This window comes from Carcharodon carcharias, chromosome 17 (assembly GCF_017639515.1).
Source record: "Carcharodon carcharias isolate sCarCar2 chromosome 17, sCarCar2.pri, whole genome shotgun sequence".
NCBI lineage: Eukaryota > Metazoa > Chordata > Chondrichthyes > Lamniformes > Lamnidae > Carcharodon > Carcharodon carcharias.
In genome coordinates this window covers 62,743,479-62,771,274 of record NC_054483.1, presented here as the reverse complement: position 1 = coordinate 62,771,274, position 27,796 = coordinate 62,743,479, and the positions used below count along the sequence as shown (strand labels likewise).

The 27,796-nt window shown below is 42.6% G+C and overlaps 1 protein-coding gene across 1 annotated transcript in view; it reads right to left on the bottom strand.

Annotated features, from left to right (window-relative positions):
- hectd2 (HECT domain containing 2) overlaps positions 1–27,796 on the bottom strand; it is a 166,255-nt gene that overhangs the window by 46,635 nt on the left and 91,824 nt on the right. Inside the window, exons 11-13 of the mRNA XM_041209368.1 lie at positions 13,691–13,787; positions 12,922–13,029; positions 8,669–8,801 (exon numbers count right to left, since the gene is read on the bottom strand). Of these exons, the coding sequence (XP_041065302.1) occupies positions 8,669–8,801; positions 12,922–13,029; positions 13,691–13,787 (338 nt within the window). The remainder of the gene's footprint in view (positions 1–8,668; positions 8,802–12,921; positions 13,030–13,690; positions 13,788–27,796) is intronic.

Below are 27,796 nucleotides of genomic sequence, written 5' to 3'. Positions count from 1 at the left end.
CAACTTAAATGGCCTCAATCATGGAGCAGGTGGGATTGTGGGACCACCCTCCACCCGCCCTGGTCAAAATGGCCAGCATCGAGAATGGCCATGGGAAAGCTTGTTGGCCGGTATTTTGGATCCTCACCCGTTCCCCCCCTCCCCTTCCTGTACCTGATGATCTGAAAATTTAGCCCATAGTATTTACTGTAACTGCAATCAGCAGACTAAAAACCAGGTGCCCTCATATATCGCAATCATAAATCTGTATGTATATGGGGCAGTAGTTTTTTTTTTACTTTTACTGTCCATCTGTTTAAAATGAGTTTCTCTGACAAAAGCCAAAAATTTTACCCATCTCCAATATTCTCCCTCCACCTGGACCCCTCCCTCTGGATTCTTACCTTCTCTCGATCTTTTCATTGAGAACTGTCGGCGCGACATTAGTCGTCTCAATTTCTCTGCTCCTCTCACCCATTCTAACCTGTCTCTCTCTGAACTTACTGCACTCCATTCTCTCAGGTCCAACCCTGACATTGTCATCAAACCCGCTGACAAGGGTGGTGCTGTTGTTGTCTGGCGCACTGACCTCTACCTCACGGAGGCTGAGCGTCAACTCGCAGACACTTCCTCCTACCTCTCCCTGGACCATGACCCCACCACTGAACATCAAGCCATTGTTTCCAGGACTGTCACTGACCTCATCTCCTCTGGGGATCTCCCTCCCACAGCTTCCAACCTGATAGTCGCCCAACCTCGGACGGCCCGCTTCTATCTCCTACCCAAAATCCACAAACAGAACTGCCCCGGTAGACCGATCGTCTCAGCTTGCTCCTGCCCCACAGAACTCATTTCTCATTATCTTGACTCCCTTCTCTCTCCCCTTGTCCAGTCCCTTCCCACCTACATCCGTGATTCCTCTGACACCTTACATCACATCAACAATTTCCAGTTCCCTGGCCCCAACCGCTTCCTCTTCACCATGGACGTCCAATCCCTCTACACCTCCATCCCCCACCAGGATGGTCTGAGGGCCCTTAGCTTCTTCCTCAAACAGAGGCCCGAACAATCCCCATCCACCACTACTCTCCTCCGTCTGGCTGAACTTGTTCTCACATGAACAATTTCTCCTTCAACTCCTCTCACTTCCTCCAAATTAAAGGTGTGGCTATGGGTACCCGCATGGGCCCCAGCTATGCCTGTCTCTTTATGGGGTATGTGGAACATTCCTTGTTGCAGTCCTACTCCGGCCCCCTTCCACAACTTTTTCTCCGGTACATCGATGATTACTTCGGTGCCACTTCATGCTCTCGTCAGGACTTGGAAAAATTTATTAATTTTGCTTCCAATCTCCACCCCTCCATCATTTTCACGTGGTCCATCTCTGACACTTCCCTTCCCTTCCTTGACCTCTCTGTCTCAATCTCTGGTGATAGACTGTCCACCAATATCCATTACAAACCCACCGACTCCCACAGCTATCTCGACTACAGCTCCTCACACCCCGCTTCCTGTAAGGACTCCATCCCATTCTCTCAGTTCCTTCGCCTCCATCGCATCTGTTCCGATGATGCTACATTCAAAAACAGTTCCTCTGACATGTCCTCCTTCTTCCTTAACCGAGATTTTCCACCCACGGTCATTGACAGGGCCCTCAACCGTGTCTGGCCCATCTCCCGCGCATCTGCCCTCACGCCTTCTCCTCCCTCCCAGAAACATGATAGTGTCCCCCTTGTCCTCACTTATCACCCCACCAGCCTCCGCATTCAAAGGATCATCCTCCGCCATTTCCGCCAACTCCAGCATGATGCCACCACCAAACACATCTTCCCTTCACCCCCCTTATCGGCATTCCGTAGGGATCGCTCCCTCCGGGACACCCTGGTCCACTCCTCCATCACCCCCTACTCCTCAACCCCCTCCTATGGCACCACCCCATGCCCAAGCAAAAAATGCAATACCTGCCCCTTCACTTCCTCTCTCCTCACCGTCCAAGGACCCAAACACTCCTTTCAAGTGAAGCAGCATTTCACTTGCATTTCCCCCAACTTAGTCTACTGCATTCGTTGCTCCCAATGTGGTCTCCTCTACATTGGAGAGACCAAACGTAAACTGGGCGACCGCTTTGCGGTCTGTCCGCAAGAATGACCCAAACCTCCCTGTCGCTTGCCATTTCAACACTCCACCCTGCTCTCTTGCCCACATGTCTGTCCTTGGCTTGCTGCATTGTTCCAGTGAAGCCCAACGCAAACTGGAGGAACAACACCTCATCTTCCGACTAGGGACTTTACAGCCTACTGGACTGAATATTGAATTCAACAACTTTAGGTCGTGAGCTCCCTCCCCCATCCCCACCCCCTTTCTGTTTCCCCCTTCCCTTTTTTTTCCAATAAATTATAAAGATTTTCCTTTTCCCACCTATTTCCATTATATATTAAAAAAAACCCACTAGAGCTATACCTTGAGTGCCCTACCATCCATTCTTAATTAGCACATTCATTTAGATAATATCACCAACTTTAATTTTAACACCTATGTGTTCTATTGTACTATTGTCGTTGACATCTTTTGATGATCTGCTTCTATCACTGCTTGTTTGTCCCTACAACCACACCCCCACTCCACCTCTCTATCTCTCCGCCCCCCAGACACACACCTTAAACCAGCTTATATTTCAGCTCTTTCTTGGACTCGAACTCAAGTTCTGTCGAAGGGTCATGAGGACTCGAAACGTCAACTCTTTTCTTCTCTGCCGATGCTGCCAGACCTGCTGAGTTTTTCCAGGTAATTCTGTTTTTGTAATAAAATCTTGAACTGATTTGAATTTTTCCTTCTTTATTTCTGTAACAGAACTTAGTGCTGACAAAATATATTCTTAATTCAAACAGTTTAACTTCAGGATTTTATTTTGGAGCTTTCTTCATAATTTAAATAAATTTCTTCAAGAATGTCTAATGGTTTACATGATTGATTGAGTTTTCAAATAAACGTAAGTAAAATAAATGCAGTTTGACCATTTAGATTAACAAATGACACATCTGAAGTAGATTTTGATTAGTGTTGATTTATATATTAGAAATGTTGAACTTGTTGGTGTCACTGCAATATTTACTTTAACTGGATATCTGGCTTGCCAGATCTAGCCTCAATAGCAAACCTTTATTTCGGTTGTATGCATAAAGGTGAGGCTTTTTACTATTTCACATTAGGTGAAATTGGAGCTATAACATTATGTGACTTATTGAAAGCCATGCAGCAGCATCTAATACTTAGAGGACAAGAACACATTCAACGGAGTAAAAGCTAAATTTATCCATTAGGGGAATAATAAATCATTCTATCTAGTACTTACTGACTGAATTACACAGTTTAATCAATCAATCCAAGTCAATCCAACTTATCTGATCAGCCAAGCCCTTGTTTTTCTCTACATATGTGGTGTGGTGCCCTGAATTGCAAACATACTACAGGTGTAATGTCTCATTTTAGGGGTGCAGCTTTGGAAATTGCAATGAACACTAAGTACAAAGCTTTTTCTCTTATATGTATATTCATATCTTTGTAAACGAGGGTCACAATTTTGCCATTTGGCTCACTAAATAGTATAATTGATAACATTTTCTACTGTCTTAGAGATATTTAATGTAAACTTTTGATCATTACTTACATGTTTTAATGATAGGACAATGTGTAATTGGGTAGGTGTGGCAGCAAAAATTTAAAACTTCTGCCAAGTTATTTTTTTTTCTCTTTTCCAGTCAGCAACTAACATAAGGATGGGCGTTAGAATTGGGCCTTAAGTAACCACTCTAAAACCTGTGGTTTAAAAAATTGTAAGTGGGTTTTGATCGTGAATTGATCGCAGCAATGATTTTTGTCAAACTACAGTGAAGAAGAATGGGTTGTATTGTACCAATTGGAAATATTTATTTTAACTGGATATCTGGCTTGCCAGATCTAGCCTCAATAGCAAACCTTTATTTCGGTTGTATGCATAAAGGTGAGGCTTTTTACTATTTAAACAATTGTAAAAATTGCAAATATAAGAAAGAATTTTAAATGAACAGTTCACACTTCTCCATTTTATAAACTGGAAATACAGAAGTAAATTAAGTATTAATTTTCTGCCCACCGAGCTTTACATCACAGTATTCCTCATTTGTCTACAGGTATGAGAAGCACATTTTGCAGATGGCTATCATTGATCTTCTGATATTGTCTTGACTTTATTTCTCCTAATGGCTTAAATGATCAAAAGGTCAATGGTCATCCCCAAAGAGATTTGTCTTGTAGGTCCCAAAATATTAAATTAAGTACTAAAATAAATATATAATGAAACTGCATGATGAGCTAATCAATATACTAATTCACCTGCTAATGATTGCTATTTAAAAAGGTATTTACACTAAAAGGAAAACCACTACTAAAACTGATTTTGAAAATTGAGTTTTAGATTGATCTTTTATTTGTACATTTTTTTCTAACTCTTTCATGGGATGTGGATGTTGCCAGCATTTATTGTCCACCTTCTTGAAATGCTGCAGTCCATGTGGTATAAGTACACCCACAGTGCTGTTAGAGAGGGAGTTCCAGGATTTGAACCAGTGACAGAGAAGGAACAGTGATATGGTTCCAAGTGAGGATGGTGTGTGGCTTGGATGGAAACTTGCAGCTAGTGGTTTTTCCATATGTCTGCTGCCCTTCTAGGTGGTAGAGGTTGCAGGTTTGGAAGGTGCTGTCGAAGGAGGCTTGGCAAGTTGCTGCAGTGCATCTTGCATATGGTACATACTGCTGCCACACTACACTGGTGGTGTAGGCAGTGAATGTTTAAGGCGGTGGATGGGGTGACGATCAAGCAGGTTGCTTTGTCCAGGACGGTGGTGAAGCTGAAGTTTTGTTGGAGATGCACTCATCCAAGCAAGTGAAGACCATTCCGTCACACTCCTGAATTGTGGTGGACAGGCTTTTGGAGTCAGAATTCCCAGCTTCTCACCTGCTCTTGTAGCCACAGTATTTATATGGCTGGTCCAGTTCTATCTCTCAATAATGGTAAGCCCCAGGATGTCGATTGTGGGGATTCTGCGATGGTAATGCTGTTGAATGTCCAGGGGAGATGGTTAGATTCCCTTTTGTTGGAAAAGTTTTGCCTGGCACTTGTGTGGCGTGAATGTAGCTTGCCACTTATCAACTCAATCCTGAATGTGTCCAGGTCTTGCTGCATATGGACACAGACTGCTTCAGGGTCTGAGGAGTTGCAAATGGTGCTGAACATTGTGTAACCATCAGCAAACATTCCCACTTCTGACCTTATGATGGAAGGAAGGTCATTGATGAAGCAGCTGAAGATGGTTGGGCTGAGGACAGAACCCTGAGGAACTCCTACAGTGATGTCATTGGAAAAGTGAAATGTAGTGGACTGGAAAGAACCAGTGCTTTCCATCTGGAGGCTCCCGAAGTTCAAAAAGTACCTGTTTCAGTTCTCAATCATATTTTTGGCCAAAAGATCTATTCAGTTTGTTCTTGAGTTTGTCAACCCTACATGTCTCCTGGAGTCCTAGTCCAGAATTCTCTTAAGGTTAACTTGCAGGTAGAGTCGGTAGTTAGGAAGGCAAATGCAATGTTGGCATTTATTTTGAGAGGACTAGAATATAAAAGCAGGGATGTGCTGCTGAGGCTTTGTAAGGCTCTGGTCAGACCACATTTAGAATATTGTGAGCAATTTTGGGCCCCGTATCTCAGAAAGGATGTTCTGGCCCTGGAGAGGGTCCTGAGGATGTTCACGAGAACGATCCCAGGAATGAAAGGCTTAACATATGAGGAACATTTGAGGACTCTGGGTCTATACTCGATGGAGTTCAGAAGGATGAGGGGGGATCTGATTGAAACTTACAGAATACTGAAAGGCCTGGATAGAGTGGACGTGGGGAAGATGTTTCCATTATTAGGAGAGACTAGGACCCGAGGTCACAGCCTCAGAGTAAAGGGAAGACCTTTTAGAACAGAGATGAGGAGAAACTTCTTTAGCCAGAGAGTGGTGAATCTATGGAATTCATTGCCACAGAAGGCTGTGGAGGCCAGGTCATTGAGTGTATTTAAGACCGAGATAGATAGGTTCTTGATTGGTAAGGGGATCAAAGATTATGGGGAGAAGGCGGGAGAATGGGGTTGAGAAACTTATCAGCCATGATTGAATGGCGGAGCAGACTCGATGGGCCGAATGGCCTAATTTCTGCTCCTATATCTTATGGTCTCCATTTCATCAGGTAGTTACTTCATTCACCATCCATTGTGTGAAGTAAATAAGTAGCTTCACGTCTCATCTTTTGAGTTTTGTGATGTGAAATAATTTATTAGGATCAGTTTATTAACTGGAAAAACTCAGCATCGGCGGAGAAGAGAAGAGTTGACGTTTTGAGTCCTCATGACCCTTCAACAGAACTGAGTAAAGCTAAGGTGAGGGGTGAAATATAAGCTGGTTTAAGGTGGGTTTTTCCAGCATCTGCAGTTTTTTGTTTTTATCTCTCAGTTTATTAACTTCCTGTTAAGTTCTCCATTGTGACTTATCTCCCAAGTAAACATTCCCAACTTATTTAGCCTCCGCTAGTAGCTGATTACCTTATTTCCAGCATGTGACTTCTACCTTTCTCCTATTTCCTTTCCAAATTCAGTCCGATACAGGTGACCAAAATTGCAGGAGTACTCCAGGTTGAGATGAATTAGTGTTTGTGAATAAGTCAGGAGCTTATGTTCTATCCTTTGGCTATACACCCAAGATCTTCTGGTAATTTTATCATTCTTGGTACACTGTATGATGGTTTCAAATATTTCCACTCTCCCACCAATCTCTTTTTATATTCCAATTGTTAATTCTACAAACCCAGTCTCACCGTTTAAAAAATGAAAAAAGAACACCAATTGATTAACAAATCAGTGTAAGATATACCAAGGCAGTATCTTCGGTCGATAATCCAACCTTGCAATGACCCAGCCCTAGCAATGCTGCCTCAAGAGAGGCAAAAAAAGTCAGAAAAAAAACCTGCGGTCAATTCAGGAAATATTTTGGAAATTCCTCTCCAATCAAGGCAATTGAGTGAGAAAAATGTCATTGTCCACAGCTCATTACAATTTTGATCAATTAACAATTTTCCTGTTTAGTAATATTCTTAAAAAATTGTCAACTTCATATGTTAAAATATTGTAGCAGCCCAATGCTCACATTGTGCACCATGGTACTTTTTCTTCTCGAGGACTGTGAAAAGAAACTAAATTTTGTCTGCAGGTTCCATAAGCATTATTGCTAATCCTACTATCCATATCCATTTCTATTAACCTATCTAACTGGACTGTATCCAGTTTCTTCACATTTTAAAAAGTTGAACCATATGCCCCAAAATCCTGATTTTCTCCAAAGTAAATTGCTTTAATTCTTGAAGAATGTGCTTATTACTGTTATTTGCTTTCATTCAGGTCACCCTCCTCTTCACAGTTTCACAGTTCACCACACATGGGAGCCAAAACTGAGTGCAATGTTCCAAATAACGTAGATATTTCAGTGCCTTCTCTAGTCCTGAGCATAGTACTCTTTGTTTTGTACTAAATTTTTATAGCAATAGAATCTAAAGTGCCATTTGTTTTTCCTACAACTCACATTACTTGCTACCTCCAATAGACTCCTATTACCTCCACCAAAACAGCAACTTCCAACCCTGTCTCTTTCTTGATCAGTTTATCTGGATACTCCTGCATGGAATAGACAAATTTGTAAGTTCCTCAGGGACTTTTCAACTCAAGCTTCCCACCTCCTTCATCAAAATCCACCAATATACTACAAATCTATAACTTTTCAATCTTCTCATTTGATTTATCGACATGAGAAATTTCCCAATAAATTGTTTCTTCAAAATTAAGGAAGAGAGGTTACTTCTAAAATTTATCTGACAATATGTCATTTGGCTTATCAGCCTACTTACTGGTATGTGGAATAGGCTGCCACCTGCTGCAATAATGCTGAATTCACAGACAGTGTCAGCTTGGGCAGCTTGACACATATCAAAAGGAAGCTTTACACAACTGTTACCTTTTCTAAATAACTCTAAGTTTCTTGACCACTAGGTTAAAACAGCACTGTCCCCTTTGTAGAAGGACGCAACTTATAAAGAATAAACTTGTAAAGTTAATTAATATTACCAATGTCTACTATGGACTCCAGTATCTGCAGTGCCCTCCAGTCACAAAAGGTCTCAATTGTGTCTGTGGGCTTCTCCAAGACAACCTGGGCATGGACAAGACCATGGAGGATAGGGAGGCAGACAAAGCAACCACCCACCCAGGCTGCATCCAACTTGGACCTGTAAATGGCTACCCTTGACCAGGCCCAGGAGCAAATCCATGAGGACATCCTTCAACTTGCCTGTACCCACCCACAACCCCAACCACTACCCCAGGTGGCCAAAGTTCACAAATTTGGGATTGAAGGGGAACCAGGACCAGCTCATTCAAATAGTAGTCCAGCAGGATATGAAGGGCAACAAACTTAAATCTGGGATAACAGAATTACCTTTACTTGAGACCATGTAGGAAAGAGAATCGGAAGATCAGATTACTTCACCTGTTCCACAGATTCACTTGCTCCCAAACAGCAATTCTTTCAGAAAACTGATTTAACAAATTGATTATTTTTAAATCTTACCATAATCAGGTTGGAAGATCTGTCGAATAAGCAGAAGAAACCACTCTTTTGTGAGGCCACCCATGTCTAATCCAGCTTCCCCAACAAAGGTGACTTTCAACTTCTTTTTTAAATCTTCCTTTTTCCTGGTTAACTATAATATATAAAAAGGTGCCCAGAGGATGAGATGCAGAACATTAAAAGTGAATGACACATTAAATTAACAAATAGAAAGTGAAATAGAAAACATAACCTTGATAGAACAATGAATTAGTCTCGTGCTGTAAATTTTTATATTAAATCGTACCGAAGTTTGCTGTTTGCAGCTGTTAAAATATTTTGTTGGTAAACAAGACCACAGCTAGAGTGGCATTTCCGAAAGGCCAAGCTAATCACCAGTTGCACATAACTCCATTCAGTCGTACATATACTTATCGTCAGTCATTAGACCTTCCCTTCATTCCTTAATGGTGTGGTTAGTATGGCAGGAAAATAACCAACAATTGCCACAGGCTGCATTTGCACTGGGGTTTGCAAAAGCTCCCTCCCACAATCACTTGTGTCATTTTCTAACCACCACCACCCCACCCCAACCACACAAAACCAATGCAGCTTCATTTTACAACTAAACTTGAGCTTGACTCGTGTGCAATGCCACAGGAGATCAGTTAGTATATAGTAACATATTGCTTGCAGAAAGATGATATAAAAATGTACATTATTTATCTAGGATTGTGCTAAGTGTCATAGTATTCTCATATATAGCCTTAGAAATGCATTGCAGATTTATAATAAGTTTTTTTGTAACAGAAGATATTAAACCCTATTGAAAAATACCATACACCATACATTTATTGTACAAATATTATCTAAAAATTGCATTGAGTCTTTGGTCAAATTGACTCTAATAATTGATGCAATAGATGTTTGCCATGGAATGGTGACATGCTGTAAGAGCAAAAAACAGAAACAGCCATAGCAGTTTATGCACTTCATTTTAGCTTATTTATCTAGAAAAATCCCACAGATACCCCCCCTCCAATCACAGCATTCACCGTTTCCTAAATGATTCAAGTATTTTTGCCTCTACCGCTGTAGTCCTCAATTCATTCCATGTATTAGTCACTCTCCTGCAAAAGTCTTTTAGATGACAATCCTAAATTTCCCTTTGACTAGTTTGAACTTTTATCTCCTTGTCCTTTTGTCGTGAGTTGTTTCAGATAGTCTTCCAGATCTACTTTTTTAATGCTGTTTCCAGAGTCAATCAGTTGCCTTTCAAAGCAGAAAACTCCATGGTCTTTTCTTAGTAACCAAATTGTGGTAACCAAATCAGCACATTGAGCAGCATCACAGCAGAAACAGTCATTCAATCACTGAAAAGATTTTATGCAAAACATGGCATTCTGGACATTGTAGTGTCAGATGATGGGCCGCAATTTGCTAATGAGTAATTCCAACATTTTGCAAAGGAATACAGATTCACCACACTATCCTCTAGCAAATGAGAAGCTAAGAGAGGTGTATGAACCAAAGATTTGCTGAAGAATGAAGAACTTAACCTTGCTCTTGAGTTATCGATCCTCACCATTACAGAATAATTTCTCAGCATGGGGTTATTGATGGGAAGGATACTGAGAACATAACTTTCATCTCTGACACAGAAACTTAAACCAAATATCAACATGAATGACCACGAGAGGGTGAAACATTGAGAGGAAGAACAGAGAAACAAATAGGCTCGTAACTTTAACCACAGGCACAGAGCACATGAGTTACCAGTGCTGAAGCTCGGGGAGACAATATGGGTACGAGAGCAACAGAGAGAAGTTACAATCATTGAAAGAACTCCACAACCAAGATTGTACAGGATTGAGGCAGGTCAGGGTACCAGAAGGAGAAACTGCAACACCTTAATATTCTTATAAAGAAAGCCAATAGAAACTTGGGCTTATTACTCAGATCCTGAAGAGAAAGAAGCAGCAAAAAGACAAAGCTGTACAGCCACCCAGGAGGAGGACACCAACACTAACTGAAGAGCGAGTACAGAATATCCTCAACCTCAGAAAAAGATCAGAACAAAATCAGGGTGATTGGTCAAGGCACCCCAGAGACTAACCCTGTGAATTCTGAGACTTTGGAAGGGCACGTAAGAGGATGTAAATATGATAGGGATAAAGACTTGGGGTAGATGTAAAATAAAAGGTTAACATCAGAAGCACATGATGCTGATGTAATAATGATGTAACACCACATGATTGAGTAACAGATCTGGAGGGAGGAGAAGTTCCAACCTCGTGCAGAGGCCCCAGTACGTACACAGTAACTGTAAATAAAGAGTAATGGTTGTAACAAACTTCAGTCCCAAGCAGTTTACTTTGGGAGAACAGACAAGCCTAAAAGAATCCCGTCTAAACACCAACCACACAATGAAACAATAAGTTTCAAAAATAATATGAACAAGAATTTAAGGGTACTGTACAGTATGTAATGGTTCTTATGCTGTGATTATGGGCACGTTATCGGTGGATGGGAAACATACTGTGGAATAACTTTTTTTTGAAGGTTTACCTTTGGTTACCTCCCACAGGAAATATGAATAGTTTGCAGAATCTGTATCAAAGAAATCATAAATGATCACTTACGGAATATTTCCAGACTTCTGAAAAGAAAATCCTCCTACTAATACAAAAACAACATATATTTATATGGCACCTTTAACATAATGAAACGTCCCAAGGTGCTTCACAGGAGCAGTATAAAACAAAGTATGACACCAAGCTTGAAAGGAGATATTCGATCAGATGACCAAAAGATTGGTCAAAGAGATAGGTTTAAAGAAGTGCCTTAAAGGCGAAAAGCGAGATAGGGAGTTGGAGAAGCGTTGGGTGGGAATTCCAGAGCTTGGGGTCTAGGCAACTGAAGGCACAGCCACCAGTGGTGGAGCAATTAAAATTGGGGATGCATAAGAGAGCAGAATACGAGGAGTGGAGATACCTTGGAGGGTTGCAGGGCTGGAGGAGATTACAGAGACAGGGAGAAGGTGGCCATGAACAGTTTTGAAAACGCTAGTGAGAATTTCAAAATCAATATGTTGCTTGACCAGGAGCCAGTGCAGGTCAACGAGAAAATGGGGAATGGAGCTTGTTGTGAGTTAAGGCACAGGCAGCAGAATTTTAGATGACTGAATGCTGAAACCAGGCCAAAAGGATGATATTTTACCAGATGACCAACTCGTTTTATTTTATTTTTTCCAATAAAGTATTTTCCATTTAATTTGTCATCATGTAGGGAATGTCCAAAAGGCAAAAGACTAACATAGGTCAATAGCATTTCTTCATTGAGGATAACAAGATATAATAATGTGGCCCCTAATATTCCAACCCCAAGATAATTCTGCCTTGATTTGAGAAGGTACTGAGAGAAATAAACTCAAAGTCAGAGCTAAATGGTGAAGAAAACTTTGGTCCAAATAAGCAGCTCTGATGAATTAACAGCACATTCGGACTGTACATGAAGTGAAACCACATCCCACTAGCAGGTCCCTTAAAATCATTTCAGACTAACACACCCATGTTCAACAAAATTAAATTTTACAGCATCAGAAGATGGATCCAATGAATAATCCACATTCTAAATCAAACACCTAGATGAACAGTAAATTATGTACTGTTTAAACATGCAATAAGCTGTATAGTCCCTAGTGTCTAAAACTTCCTTTGTCATAAGCAAGTTTAACATCTAACTATAATTATGTATGGCTACTTTTGAAATGTATTATAATCGATTTGGCCCACCAAAATATTTCTCTTTATTGTTAGACATAGACTGACATTTGCCAGTTATTGGAGGTACCATCTTAATGATTGAACTAAGGGGACTGTTCTCGTGGCCCTGATGGGCAAGGAATCCATGGCCCTAATTAAAGGAGGGCACTGAATTCTCCTGGGTACCTGACCAATATTCCTCCCTCAACATATACTGGCATAATAACAAATAAATTAGCTATTCGTCTCATTATTGTTTGCGGGAGGTCGCTAGCACATAAACGCTGCTGCATTTACGGATAGAACAGCTGGTGCTGCTATGCAAAGTAATTCACCATGGGTAACACTTCATATAAATGATAGTTTAGAAGGCACTTTTACAAAAAATATACTGAATGGCAATATTTAACTGTTCATAATTGTTTATTACAGTCCTAACGAAGAGAAAATGATTCAGTTATTTAAATAATGATAATAAATCTGTTTTTAAAATTAAAGGATCCACAATACCTCATCCAGTGAGTCATTAACCAAATGCAATCGTCTCACTTTAATGTTGAGAAAAAGCATGTTCATGTCTGGCTTTTGTCTACGAGACACTTTATCAACCAAGCTTTGCTGTACGGAAAAAGAGATAGGAATCCTGAGTGTCGAATTCTGAGGAGTTTAAAACATCTGACAGCGCAATAAACACAATAGGACATAACTTAAGTTTTTTTCTTTTTTATATAAGGTGGAAAAGCAGTGCTAGGATATAGAATATTTTCCATTTAGTAATAGCCTCAAGCACTCCAATAACATAAGGATGATTTTTTAAGATTGCTTAAAACTTCCAGGATCACACATGATTGTTTTTTTTTTACCAATTGTTGTCTATTGAGAGTGAACATTAGTATCTGTTTCATAACAGTGTTACACCTGGTACTCATGTCCACTGGAAAAGTGGGTTGAGGATGCTTAATCCCAGACTCATTGTACAAGAGCTGTAATAATAACACGGAATTCTCCACCCACCGAGTCTTTCCAGGGACTGACTAAAAACTTACCCGGTAAGGGTGCCAAATTCAAACAGCAGCTGAGACTGGAATTTGAACATTAGCTTGTAACTTGGGAGTCTTGGAATATCAAAATATGTCTTGTTAAGAGAATAGATGGAAAAGAAATGCAAGGGATAACAATGCATTGCTAAAATCAAAATTTTGTCCTACCCATAAAGATGGTCTAATATCAAACATTCACTGAAGTTCATTTCCATAAAAGTCACCTAATGTTCACTTACCCGAGCTACTGTGATCATCTGCTGTTCAGAATCCCTCTGGATAATAACTTTCTTTGCTGCTAAGGAAAGAATGAAAGGAAACTGGCAGAAGGAAAACCTATAATTCAATAAAAAAAAGTCCTCAAAGTATATAGGCATCTGAATTAGTAGCACAATATTGTTGCAGCCTACCTATGTAAAACATACTAGATACAGGACTTGTAATGATGTCAGATTTTCAAAGGCAGCTAAAAGTTTTATGCCACGGGGCAACACATGTCTAGTTGTGAAGCAATTTAACATGCAGGTGAGTACAAAGGCAAGCCAGAGAACAGTCAGGGCGGAATCATCCCAGATTTGCACTAAGTGTGGTGGCGGACATGAAAAATGATGATTTACCTGCCGGCTGCAATGGCAGGTTTTCACACCATATCGTCCCCTTCCCACCTCATTAATTATGCAGCCACAGGAAACACATCTTTTCGCTGGAGGGCGGCCTTGGGATTGCTTGCCACACCGTTACCTCGCTGTTTCCTCACTCTGGGTGCCATATCTAATCTGCAGCCACGCACACAGTTCGCAATGCTGGTTCACAGGACTGGTCCAGTGAAAGCCAAGATGAGTTCAGTGACCTGTCACTGAAATGCCTTTTGGAGGCCCACCCATGATGTCCTCCACCCCCACCCTGGCCATTGGAGATCCAGCAATCTCACCACTCTGACTTGGGAGGCTTTGGCAGTGGTGGCCCGAGCCAATGCACAGCAGAGGTTGGCCATCCAATGCAGAAAGAGGACGAATGATTTCATCCGTGCCGCCAGGGTATGGCAACCATCTCATCACTCTAAACTCACACACCAACAAGCCCATCACACATTCGCTGGCATCTCACTCACTACCAGCTCAAAGGACATCACCACCCATTCTCACACACCCTCACATCTCCATCTGACCTCATCTCCTCTGGAGACTGCCTCCTCAGCCCTCACCATCTTGAGGCCACTTGCACAAATCAACATGTGCCTGCACACACACCCTGGGATACCCTCCTTCCACAGTACAGCCCTTGCCCTGCATCCTCTTTCCTTGTCTTAGGCCACTTCCCCCCCATCCCCCAAGCAAGCCCCAACCACGCAGCCATTGAAAAGCCATCCCTGCCTTACGGCTGGTGTGATAGGTACAGACCTGCCCATAAGCCCCCACTAAAAGTGATGTGGTGCTGCCTGCATAGCCTGCTGCTGGCAGCCATGAGTGCTGACTGAAGTAAGGTAGGCAAACAAACCTCGAAGTCCCAAGTGAAATGCAGCTCGCCAGATGCATGTCACTTACGTACAGTGGTGAAGAGCCCGAATGATCCAGCGCGGGGGGATGATTCCAGAGCGCAGGGCTTATAATGAGATGCTGAAGTATTGAAATTCAGTTCCCGATGTGTGGCAATGGTAAACAAGGCCCGCCATTGATGGGTGGAGTGGACAATCACAAACTTTTTCATGACGACGTTAAACCGATTTTTGACCTTTTGACCTTATTGTCCACTCACGCCTGCCATGACGCTCACCGCCAATGGGACCAGATGATTCTGCCCTCAGTGAAATGAAAGATCCATTTTACAGCCAATGAAGTACTTTTGAAGTGTAGTTACTGTTGTAACGTAAAAAATGCAGTAGCCAATTTCATAGTAAGCTCCCACCATCAGCAGTTTGATGGTACTTATAAGATCTGTTTTTGTGATGTTGATTGAGGGATAAATATTGGTCAGGACACCCAGAACAATTCCCCTGCTTTTTTTACAAATAGTGTGATGGGATCTTGAACACCCAGCAGAGGGATAAGAGAGGGCCTCGGTTTAATGTCTCCGCTAAAAGACAGTACCTCCAACAGTGCAGCACACACTCAACACTGCACTGGAGTGTCAGCTGAGACATTTCTGCTCAAATCTCTATAAGACCAGAAGACATAGGAGTAGAAGTGGACAATTCGGCCTATTGAGTCTGCTCCACCATTCAATGAGATCATGGCTGATCTGATAACCCTCAACTCCATTTTCCTGCCTTTTCCCTATAACCCTTGATTCCCTTACTGATCAAAAATCTGTCTATCTCAACCTTGAACATACTTAATGACCCAGCCTCTATAGCCCTCTGCGGTAAAGAATTCCACAGATTCACTACCCTGAGAGAGAAGAAATTCCTCCTCATCTCCGTCTTAAATGGACGACCCCTTACTCTTGAAATTATGCCATCTGGTCCTCGACTCTCCCACAAGGGCAAACAACCTCTCAGCATTAACCCTGCCAAGCCTCTTAAGAATCTTATATGTTTCAATAAGGTTGCCTCTCATTCTTCTAAACTCCAAACTTAAGGCTCAACCGACTTAACCCCTCCTCATAAGAAAATCCCTCCATTCCCAGGATCAACCTAGTGAACCTTCTCTGGATGCCTCCAATGCCAGTATATCTTTCCTTAGATAAGGGGGACCTATCTAAGGCCTTATCACAGTATCCTAGGTGTGGTCTAACTAGTGCCTTGTATAGTTTTAGCAAGACTTTATTTTTATACTCCATTCCCTTTGAAATAAAGGCCAACATTCCATTTGCCTTCTCTATTACCTGTTGAACCTGTATGCTAGCATTTTGTGATTCATGCATGAAGACCCCCAAATCCCTCGTGCTTCAGCTTTCTGCAGTCTTTCTCCATCTAAATAATATTCAGCTCCTCTATTCTTCCTGCCAAAGTGCATAACCTCACATTTTCCCACATTACATTCCATCTGCCAAGTTTTTGCCCACTCACTTAACCTGTCTATATCCCTCTGTAGACTCTGTGTCATCCTCACCACTTGAATGCCCAGCTATTTTTGTGTAATTCGCAAACTTGGTGATAGTGCATTCACTTCCCTCATCCAAGCCATCTATCATATAAATAATTGCGGCTCCAGCACTGATCCCTGAGACACTCCACTAGTTACAGGGTGAAATCCTGAAAATGCCCCCCTATCCCAATTCTCTTTCTTCCATTAGTTAGCCAATCTTCTGTCCATTCTAATATACTACCCCCAACACCATGGGCTTTTATCTTATTAAGTAGCCTTATTGTGGTACCTTATCAAACGACTTTTGGAAATCCAAATATATTACATCTACTGGTTCCTCTTTATCTATCTTGCTTGTTACCTCCTCAAAGAATTCTAATAAATTTGTCAGGCATGATTTCCCCTTCACGAATCCATGCTTGATTGTATTATGTATTTCTAAATGCTCTGCTATTACATCCTTGATAATAGATGCTAACATTTTCCCAATGACAGATGTTAAGCTAACTGGCCTGTAGTTACCTTTATTTTCTCTCCCTTTTTTAATAAGGGTGTTACATTGGCAGTTTTCCAATCCTCTGGGACTCTTCCAGAATCTAAGGGTTCTTGGAAGATTACTACCAGTGCATCCATCATCTCTGCAGCTATTTCCTTTAATCTCCTAGGATGCAACCCAACTTAACAGCCTTTAGCCCCATTAGTTGCCCTAGTACTTTTCCCCTAATATATAGTTATTCTATATATTCCCTGCCCCATTTTGGTCCTTGATTATTTAGTATTTTTGGAATGCTTTTAGTGTTTACCCTCATGAAGACTGATGCAAAGTATTTATTCAACTTCTCTGTCATTTCCTGGTTCCCCATTATTATTTTCCCAGTCTCGTTCTCTAAGGGGCCTATGTTCACTTTGCTCCCTCTCTTCCTTTTTATATATTTGAAAAAGCTCTTACTGTTCATTTTTATATTACTTGCTAGTTTACCCTCAAAGTTTATTTTCTCCCTCTCTACTTTTTTGGTCATCTTTTGTTCGTTTTTAAAACTTTCCCAATCCTCTGGCTTACCACTAGTCTTTGCCACATTGTATGTTTTTTCTTTCAATTTGATACTATCCTTAACTTCCTCGGTTACCCATGGTTGGTTTATCCCCTTCCTGGAATCCTTCTTCCTCACTGGGATATATCTATGTTTAGAGTCATGAACTATTTTCTTAAATGTCTGCCATTGTTCACCAACCGTCTTTTCTGCTAAACTCCTTTCCCAGCCTTGGTCTTCTTGTAGCCTGTAGTGTGACTTGAATCCACAACCTTTTGACTCAGGGGTGAGAGTGCTACCAAATAAGCCATAGCTTTTTGACATGGCCATATACAGATATATTAGTAACTATCTAGGTCAAGATGCACTCAACAGAGATGGTCACATTAGGTGGACTGAGAGCTAAACAAGTGGGTGAAATGGTGGTTGGGACAAGCCAGAGACACTCGTGATTGATGAACCAGGATATATTTAAAAAAAAAAACAAACAAAAAAACTGCGGATGCTGGAAATCCAAAACAAAAACAGAATTACCTGGAAAAACTCAGCAGGTCTGGCAGCATCGGCGGAGAAGAAAAGAGTTGACGTTTCGAGTCCTCATGACCCTTCGACAGAACTTGAGTTCGAGTCCAGGAAAGAGCTGAAATATAAGCTGGTTTAAGGTGTGTGTGTGGGGGGCGGAGAGATAGAGAGACAGAGAGGTGGAGGGGGTTGGTGTGGTTGTAGCGACAAACAAGCAGTGATAGAAGCAGATCATCAAAAGATGTCAACAACAATAGTACAATAGAACACATAGGTGTTAAAGTTAAAGTTGGTGATATTATCTAAACGAATGTGCTAATTAAGAATGGATGGTAGGGCACTCAAGGTATAGCTCTAGTGGGTTTTTTTTTATTTTATATAATGGAAATAGGTGGGAAAAGGAAAATCTTTATAATTTATTGGGAAAAAAAAGGGGGGAAACAGAAAGGGGGTGGGGATGGGGGAGGGGACTCACGACCTAAAGTTGTTGAATTCAATATTCAGTCCGGAAGGCTGTAAAGTCCCTAGTCGGAAGATGAGGTGTTGTTCCTCCAGTTTGCGTTGGGCTTCACTGGAACAATGCAGCAAGCCAAGGACAGACATGTGGGCAAGAGAACAGGGCGGAGTGTTAAAATGGCAAGCGACAGGGAGGTTTGGGTCATTCTTGCGGACAGACCGCAGGTGTTCTGCAAAGCGGTCGCCCAGTTTACGTTTGGTCTCTCCAATGTAGAGGAGACCACATTGGGAGCAACGAATGCAGTAGACTAAGTTGGGGGAAATGCAAGTGAAATGCTGCTTCACTTGAAAGGAGTGTTTGGGTCCTTGGACGGTGAGGAGAGAGGAAGTGAAGGGGCAGGTGTTGCATCTTTTGCGTGGGCAAGGGGTTGTGCCATAGGAGGGGGTTGAGGAGTAGGGGGTGATGGAGGAGTGGACCAGGGTGTCCCGGAGGGAGCGATCCCTACGGAATGCCGATAAGGATATATTTATACTGGATGGAGACACAGGTGGCCTGCAAGTACTCAGGCCAAAGGAACCAATAGCTGGGCCAAGGTGCAGGCAGGACAGATAGGTGGGTAAGCCGCAACCCACTCGGGCTGATTAGGTAGGTGCAGTGATACACCGAGTAGAAGTGGGTGGGAGGGTCAGAGATTTTCACAGCCTTTAGAATCAGTTCACTCAATCACTTAGCATCACACCTCACTCTCCAGTTCGGCTGAATCATTCCCATCTGAAGCTTTCTTCACCCATAATTTTCTTATCAGTTGTTGAAAAGTTTAGCTCTTTGTGATTACTAGTTATGATCTCAGGTAATGAAAGGACCAGCAGTGAAGAATTACTTGGGTTATGTACTCAGCACAGACTGCTGCAAAGTGTTGGAAGCAGATGCAAATAAAATGCAAGGCTTTCATACAGTTATATTGTCTCTTTTGCCCTGCTCACCTTCCTTGCTTTCCATTTCCCTCCTGGTGTTTGACAAGGTGTTTACTAAAACCCGCTTTCACAGCCACATCTCCTTTCTCAGTGACTGTCTCCATCTCCGACTTACCCCACGTGGATTTCAACTGAAATTCCACCCCTCATGTTTCGAACCCACCCAGGATTACAGGTATCTCCGGGACATAAGACGTTTCTCGGACTGCTGTTCCCGTCACATTCTGAAATCCACACTCAGTGCCATGCGCCGCCATATGAGCACACTCGACCTCTCCCTCCAGCAGCACCGCCGTACCCTTTTTCAAAGCTGCGCGTGCCCCCAGTTTCATTTTATCCTTCGGCTCATCCGACGCCTCAACAAGAAACTTTTTCTCTTTCTCTCAAGTGCTAAGGAATGCAAGCTCCAACAACTCATCGACACCAACACCCATCTAGGACCCTCCACCCCGGCCTGTCCCTCCATCCCCACCCCATCTTCCAATCCCAACCCCAGCCGTGTATTCACTATACCCCCTGACCTTCCCCTCTCCGATGCTGAACGTTCAGTGCTCAGCAAAGGACTCAGTTTCATACCCTTACGCCCTCACTTCAATGAATTTCGGGCTCGGCATGATGCTGAACTCTTCTTCCGCCGTCTTCGTCTCCGGGCTCACTTCTTTGGGCAGGAGTCCTCTCGAAGTTCAACGGATCCTTTTACCCATCTCCAATATTCTCCCTCCACCTGGACCCCTCCCTCTGGATTCTTACCTTCTCTTGATCTTTTCATTGAGAACTGTCGGCGCGACATTAGTCGTCTCAATTTCTCTGCTCCTCTCACCCATTCTAACCTGTCTCTCTCTGAACTTACTGCACTCCATTCTCTCAGGTCCAACCCTGACATTGTCATCAAACCCGCTAACAAGGGTGGTGCTGTTGTTGTCTGGCGCACTGATCTCTACCTCGCGGAGGCTGAGCGTCAACTCGCAGACACTTCCTCCTACCTCTCCCTGGACCATGACCCCACCACTGAACATCAAGCCATTGTTTCCAGGACTGTCACTGACCTCATCTCCTCTGGGGATCTCCCTCCCACAGCTTCCAACCTGATAGTCGCCCAACCTCGGACGGCCCGCTTCTATCTCCTACCCAAAATCCACAAACAGAACTGCCCCGGTAGACCGATCGTCTCAGCTTGCTCCTGCCCCACAGAACTCATTTCTCGTTATCTTGACTCCCTTCTCTCTCCCCTTGTCCAGTCCCTTCCCACCTACATCCGTGATTCCTCTGACACCTTACATCACATCAACAATTTCCAGTTCCCTGGCCCCAACCGCTTCCTCTTCACCATGGACGTCCAATCCCTCTACACCTCCATCCCCCACCAGGATGGTCTGAGGGCCCTTAGCTTCTTCCTCGAACAGAGGCCCGAACAATCCCCATCCACCACTACTCTCCTCCGTCTGGCTGAACTTGTTCTCACGCTGAACAATTTCTCCTTCAACTCCTCTCACTTCCTCCAAATAAAAGGTGTGGTTATGGGTACCCGCATGGGCCCCAGCTATGCCTGTCTCTTTATGGGGTGTGTGGAACATTCCTTGTTCCAGTCCTATTCCGGCCCCCTTCCACAACTCTTTCTCCGGTACATCGATGATTACTTCGGTGCCGCTTCATGCTCTCGTCGGGACTTGGAAAAATTTTATTAATTTTGCTTCCAATCTCCACCCCTCCATCACTTTCACGTGGTCCATCTCTGACACTTCCCTTCCCTTCCTTGACCTCTCTGTCTCAATCTCTGGTGATAGACTGTCCACCAATATCCATTACAAACCCACCGACTCCCACAGCTATCTCGACTACAGCTCCTCACACCCCACTTCCTGTAAGGACTCCATCCCATTCTCTCAGTTCCTTCGCCTCCGTCGCATCTGTTCCGATGATGCTACCTTCAAAAACAGTTCCTCTGACATGTCCTCCTTCTTCCTTAACCGAGGTTTTCCACCCACGGTCGTTGACAGGGCCCTCAACCGTGTCTGGCCCATCTCCCGTGCATCTGCCCTCACGCCTTCTCCTCCCTCCCAGAAACATGATAGGGTCCCCCTTGTCCTCACTTATCACCCCACCAGCCTCCGCATTCAAAGGATCATCCTCCGCCATTTCCGCCAACTCCAGCATGATGCCACCACCAAACACATCATCCCTTCACCCCCACTATCGGCATTCCGTAGGGATCGCTCCCTCCGGGACACCCTGGTCCACTCCTCCATCACCCCCTACTCCTCAACCCCCTCCTATGGCACCACCCCATGCCCACGCAAAAGATGCAACACCTGCTCCTTCACTTCCTCTCTCCTCACCGTCCAAGGGCCCAAACACTCCTTTCAAGTGAAGCAGCATTTCACTTGCATTTCCCCCAACTTAGTCTACTGCATTCGTTGCTCCCAATGTGGTCTCCTCTACATTGGAGAGACCAAACGTAAACTGGGCGACCGCTTTGCAGAACACCTGCGGTCTGTCGGCAAGAATGACCCAAACCTCCCTGTCGCTTGCCATTTTAACACTCCACCCTGCTCTCTTGCCCACATGTCTGTCCTTGGCTTGCTGCATTGTTCCAGTGAAGCCCAACGCAAACTGGAGGAACAACACCTCATCTTCCGACTAGGGACTTTACAGCCATCTGGACTGAATATTGAATTCAACAACTTTAGGTCGTGAGCTCCCTCCCCCATCCCCACCCCCTTTCTGTTTCCCCCTTCCTTTTCTTTTTTTTCCAATAAATTATATAGATTTTCCTTTTCCCACCTATTTCCATTATAAAAAGAGAAAAAGAAAAAAAAAAAATATTTATTTATTTATTTTTTTTTTACATCTTTTATGCTCTCCCCACCCCCACTAGAGCTATACCTTGAGTGCCCTACCATCCATTCTTAATTAGCACATTCGTTTAGATAATATCACCAACTTTAACTTTAACACCTATGTGTTCTTTTGTATTATTGTTGTTGACATCTTTTGATGATCTGCTTCTATCACTGCTTGTTTGTCCCTACAACCACACCCCCACTCCACCTCTCTCTCTCTCCGCCCCCCACACACACACCTTAAACCAGCTTATATTTCAACTCTTTCTTGGACTCGAACTCAAGTTCTGTCGAAGGGTCATGAGGACTCGAAACGTCAACTCTTTTCTTCTCCGCCGATGCTGCCAGACCTGCTGAGTTTTTCCAGGTAATTCTGTTTTTGTTTTATATTGTGTACATGTTCAATATCAGTAAATCATCTAGCCAAACAATTAGGCACATTTATTCTGAATAGAAATATATGTTTGCTTCATTAAATCTTAAGATTCCCACAGTTATATCACAATGAAACATTGGTACAACCTAAAATCTCCCCATTTGTAAACCATAAAAAAATTGTTTAAATACAGATATCACAAGTGCTAATAACTGTATACTTCAGGAGGTGCAATGCGATGGTGAGGCTGACCATAACCCATCTGTGCTTAAAGATTTTAGCTGGTATATTACATGTCAAAATCTGATGACAAAAATGTCCATAAATAAAGCACTGCAAAAATGCCTTGCAATGCATCCACTGTGCTCAAGGGGGCACTCTTGTGCCATATTTGAAAACAATTAAATAAACATTTGTTCTTCAATTCTGGATGAAACGCAGCAAAAAATGGGGAATAAAGAGCAATTTCACTTCCCAACAGTCACAATTTCAAGCGAATGCAAAATATGGTGATCTTAAAATGCCAGCTATAAATATACTAAATGATATTTTATTCACAGCTTTCAAATTTATAACTTCTCAGTGCTTTATGCAACCTTGGTGTCATATTTGACCTTGAGATGAGCTCTGACATCGTAATCATGACATCACCAAAGCTGTCTACTTCTAGGTTCATAGGAACACAGGAAATAGGAGCAGGAGTAGGCCATTTGACCCTCGAGCCTACTCCGCCATTCAACTGGATCATGGCTGATCTTCTATCTCATCTTCAGTTTCCTCTGTGATCCCCATATCCTTTGATATCTTTGTACCTAGAAAACTGAGCTTCCTCATCCCTCTGGGGTAGAGAATTTCAAAGATTCTCCACCCTCCGAATGAGGAAATTCCTCCTCATCTCAGTCCTAAAAGGCCTACCTCTTATTCTGAGACTGTGTCCCCTGGTTCTGGTAAGTTGTTGTTGTAGTATTTTAGTCAAGCTGAAACACAGGAGATGACAAATTGATCCTATGCATAGGCTCTTGAACAAGCCTAGAATGAGGGGAAACAGTGATACAAATGGAATTATTTATGTAAGGACTATTATATATTATTTATATAAGGAATAAAGATGAAAATAGTTGTTGATCGAAGGCTACAAGTTGTCCCACCTTACATGCAAACTAGTTATGGGTAGTTTAGCAGATCTATCATCTGTAAAAATGTAGGAACACCTGGCCTTAGTGCATAAGCGCATAGTAGCAAATTCAGTAGACATCTTTTGTGTTCAGAAACAGTGAAGGCTATCTAGGCGTGGAGGCCAAGTTCAAAGTAAACTAGGCTTCTGTTCTAAAAACTTTATGATCATGAAATGCCACTGTTGAGAAACTAAGTAACCTTTACCTAGGCTGCCAGAAATAACAAGATGGCAAGACAAGTTCCCTGACTTAAGTTCTTAAAGTTGACATGCCAAGCAGAGGCTCAGATGATGAAGGTATGACTACAATAGTCAGGTCATGCAGTTTGAATGTCTGATAAACAAATCCCCTTATGGCGAATTGACAACTGGGAAGCCAACTCAGACAGCAAAAGGGAAATAAAGACTGTTTTAAAGCTAGTCTGAAACAGACATCCATAAGTGTGGACAACTTGCTCAAGATAAGCATGATCATCAATGAAAGCATCTTCTACTATGATACCCATTGTATTGCTGATGCTGAATGTGTAAACATCAACTGAGGAGTCTCGCTGATATGCAAAAAAAAAAATCAAGATTGCAACCTGATGTATCTGGATCAAGGGCTGAATTTTTGATCCAAAGGGGCCGGGCACAGAGATGGGCAGGCGTGTAAGTTCCATCTTGCTGCCAGAAGCAGGATTGCAGGAGGGTATGGGGCGCAACAGGACTACTCACTGGCAAGCAAAGGGTGCCAATTGACCTTGTTGAAGTCCTATTCAAACTAATTGTCGGAGGCTGACTGCAATTCTACAATCAGTCTTCAGTCCCCAGAACAATGTAGTTGACTAGGGGTGGCCTCCCATCAGCAGAACAGGGACTCAGCACCCGAGGCAGGCTCAGAATTTCGCCCTACCTGCTTGGTTTTAAATGTAAGCTAAAAATGTTGAAGAGTGGGGGGCCTCCATCTTGGGCCGCCCTCTCTCTTACCTGTTAGGGAAACCTGCTACTTCTTCAATGCTGGAGGGTGTCTTATTGGTCCTCCAACTTCAAGAGCCCATTGCTGAGCCACTCCCTGATCACTAACTGACCAATTCGGGGGAAATCACATCCGAGTGACTATTCCCCAGAAGTGTGGGCTTCTGACCATGACAGGGATAAATGCGGCCCCACTGTTCAATCCGCAGATATACATTCCAAGCAAAAATTAGTCTCATCAGTCATTAAAGAATTCACTTAAAAAAATGAGATATATTCTGGCTGTCCTCTTTGATATCAAAGGATGAACAATAAGGACATCAAGTTAGGTATGCAGGATGTTTTCATTTGTATTTGAGATTGAAAGCAGCCTTAAAGGATGCTCTTTGGAAACCAAGACTACAGCTAATGACATTAATCGACCAGCCATGGACAAAACAAAGACATCTACAAGGATTCTTAATAAGAATAACATTGGTGTCTTGAGCTAGCATTTCATTTGTCTTGGCAGGTCAAGGGCTTCCAACAGTATATTTTGAGGCAGGATCTCCAAGATCCTATTTTGCTGATATGCCTGTCCAGGCAAAAGACAATCGGACCAGGCACTTGTACAGGTGATATTCAGATGTGTACATGAGCTGTTCCATTCACCTATTGTTTTATTCATATGTTGTACTCGATCGGGTAACCCAAAACACACATACTGCAGGAGAGTTTCCCTTTGGTCCGTGGGATCGGAATCCCTGCAACTGGACTGTATAAAATCTAATGGAAGAACCCCAAACCCCCATAGACACAGGTACTGTGAATGAAAGCGCAGCCTCAAAACAAAACACACCAAGGCAGAGCTACATTGTGGGGCACGGGTTAATCTCAGACATTCCAACATCACAACAGAACTGATACTATTAAAAGGTCTGGAAATTTAGACATCACAGCAGTGAACACAGGATAACCACCATCATGTAATCTAATTAAGAAATGAAGGAGGCCATTGTCACAACCAATGGCTTCAGACAACATCTATTCACTACTATCATGGAAGGAGAGAAACCGTTCATATAAAAGATCAGCTTTGCAGCCATGGTACCTCACCTTGGTGGGAGTCATCGTTTTCAGTTGTGGAAACAACATCAGCACCGAGTAGGTCTGTCTGGATCAGACTTGAAGGATCAAAGATGGGGCTAAGCACTAACCATCCAGTAGGATGGCTCAGGTAATGTGTTCATGATATCTCGATAAGGATCATCATAAAAAGGACAATAGTGAAGGGTTTGGCACTGCAGTCAAGGAGGGGGGTCAGGAAGGGTCAACCTGGCTCGCTGACCCACAGTTCTCACCAGGAGGACCGACCGTGTGGAGGATTGCAAGTTATCAGCCAAATCTGAGGGGTACTGGGGCTGAGAGGTTAGAGTAACTTAAGAGTAACGACCAAATCCAGGGGGTTTGGGTCTGAACTAATTACAGTTGGGGCAGAAATGTGGGATTTTGCCTGTGGTTTTTCCAAATAACTCGTGGTGACTTTGTGTGTTTTGGTTGGGAGCCAAGGTTGAATCATGGAGGGATTTAAATCGGACAAACCAATCAAGGTGTTGTGTCATTTAAGCTAGTTTAGAGTTTTGTATTAGGACATTAGGACGTTTATTGCTAATAAACAGTAAATTTGTAGTTGAGCCGAACCCTGTGTCTGTGCAATTTATTTCTCTATAAAATCCTAAAGTCTAAGAACCTTTGTTGGAGGGGAACAGGAACCGCTTACAGGTTGCACTGCATTTTTCAATGCTATTTGCCTGAAATTGGTGTAACCAATGAAAAATCTTGTGAAATTGTGTGTGTAAGTTATGTTCTGCACAACTGTAGTTTCTGCGCGTGGTTGCACTTGTTTAAAAAACATTGTGCTAAAAGCCAGTCATGCCCCCAAGATGAATTAATCACCACTAGGCGTTTCTGCTAATTGTGCTCATGGAAGCTCGAAAAATTCAGTTGGTTAATTTTAGTGCAAAGACACTAAACACATGATTTAATAGCTTTTGAATGTAATTTTTAAAAAAATGCTAAGAAACTGAACAATGTACACCAATATAATTAGCATATAGTTCAGCATAATATCTTAAAATTACATTTCATTAATTTAAAAATCAGGTTATTTAAAATGATGGATTTATACTGAGATTCAAAATACTTATTTTCTGTGGTAAACATTTTCAGCTAAGTTATAAAATAAAAGCAAAATACTGCAAAGATATGAAATAAAACATTAAGTTCTGGAAATATTCAGTAGGTCTGGCAGCTTCTGTGGAGAGAGCAGCAGAGTTAACATTTTGAGTCCAACATGACTCTTCAGAACTGGAGCTTTCAAAGAAGAGTTGTATTGGACTTGAAACGTTAACTCTGTTCTTCTCTCTACAGATGCTGCCAGACCTGCTGAGTTTTTGAGCACTTTGGTTTTATGTCCTAAAATAAGAACATAAGAAATAGGAACAGAAGTAGGCCATTCGCCCCTTCTCCGCCAATCAATAATGTCACGGCCGATCTGTTTGTGTTTTGAGTCCCACATTCCCATCTACCCCGATAACCTTTGATTCCCTTGCCTAACAAGAATCTATCTACCTCTGCCTTAAAAATATTCAATGCCTCTGCTTCCACCACCTTCTGAGGCAGAGAATTCCAAAGTCACACAACCCTCAGAAAAAAATTCTCCTCATCTCTGTCCTAAAAGAACGATCCCTAATTTTAAAACAGTGCCCCCTAGTTCTGGATCACCCACAACAGGAAACATCCTTTCAATGTCCACCTTGTCAAGGCCGTTCAGGATCTTGTATACTTCAATCAAGTCACCCCTCACTCTTCTAAACTCCAGTGGAAACAAGCCCAGTCTGTCCAACTTTTCCTCATCAGACAACCCATTCATTCCAGGTATCAATCTAGTAAACCTCCTCCGAACTGCCTCCAACACACTTACAACCTTAAATAAGGAGACCAAAACTG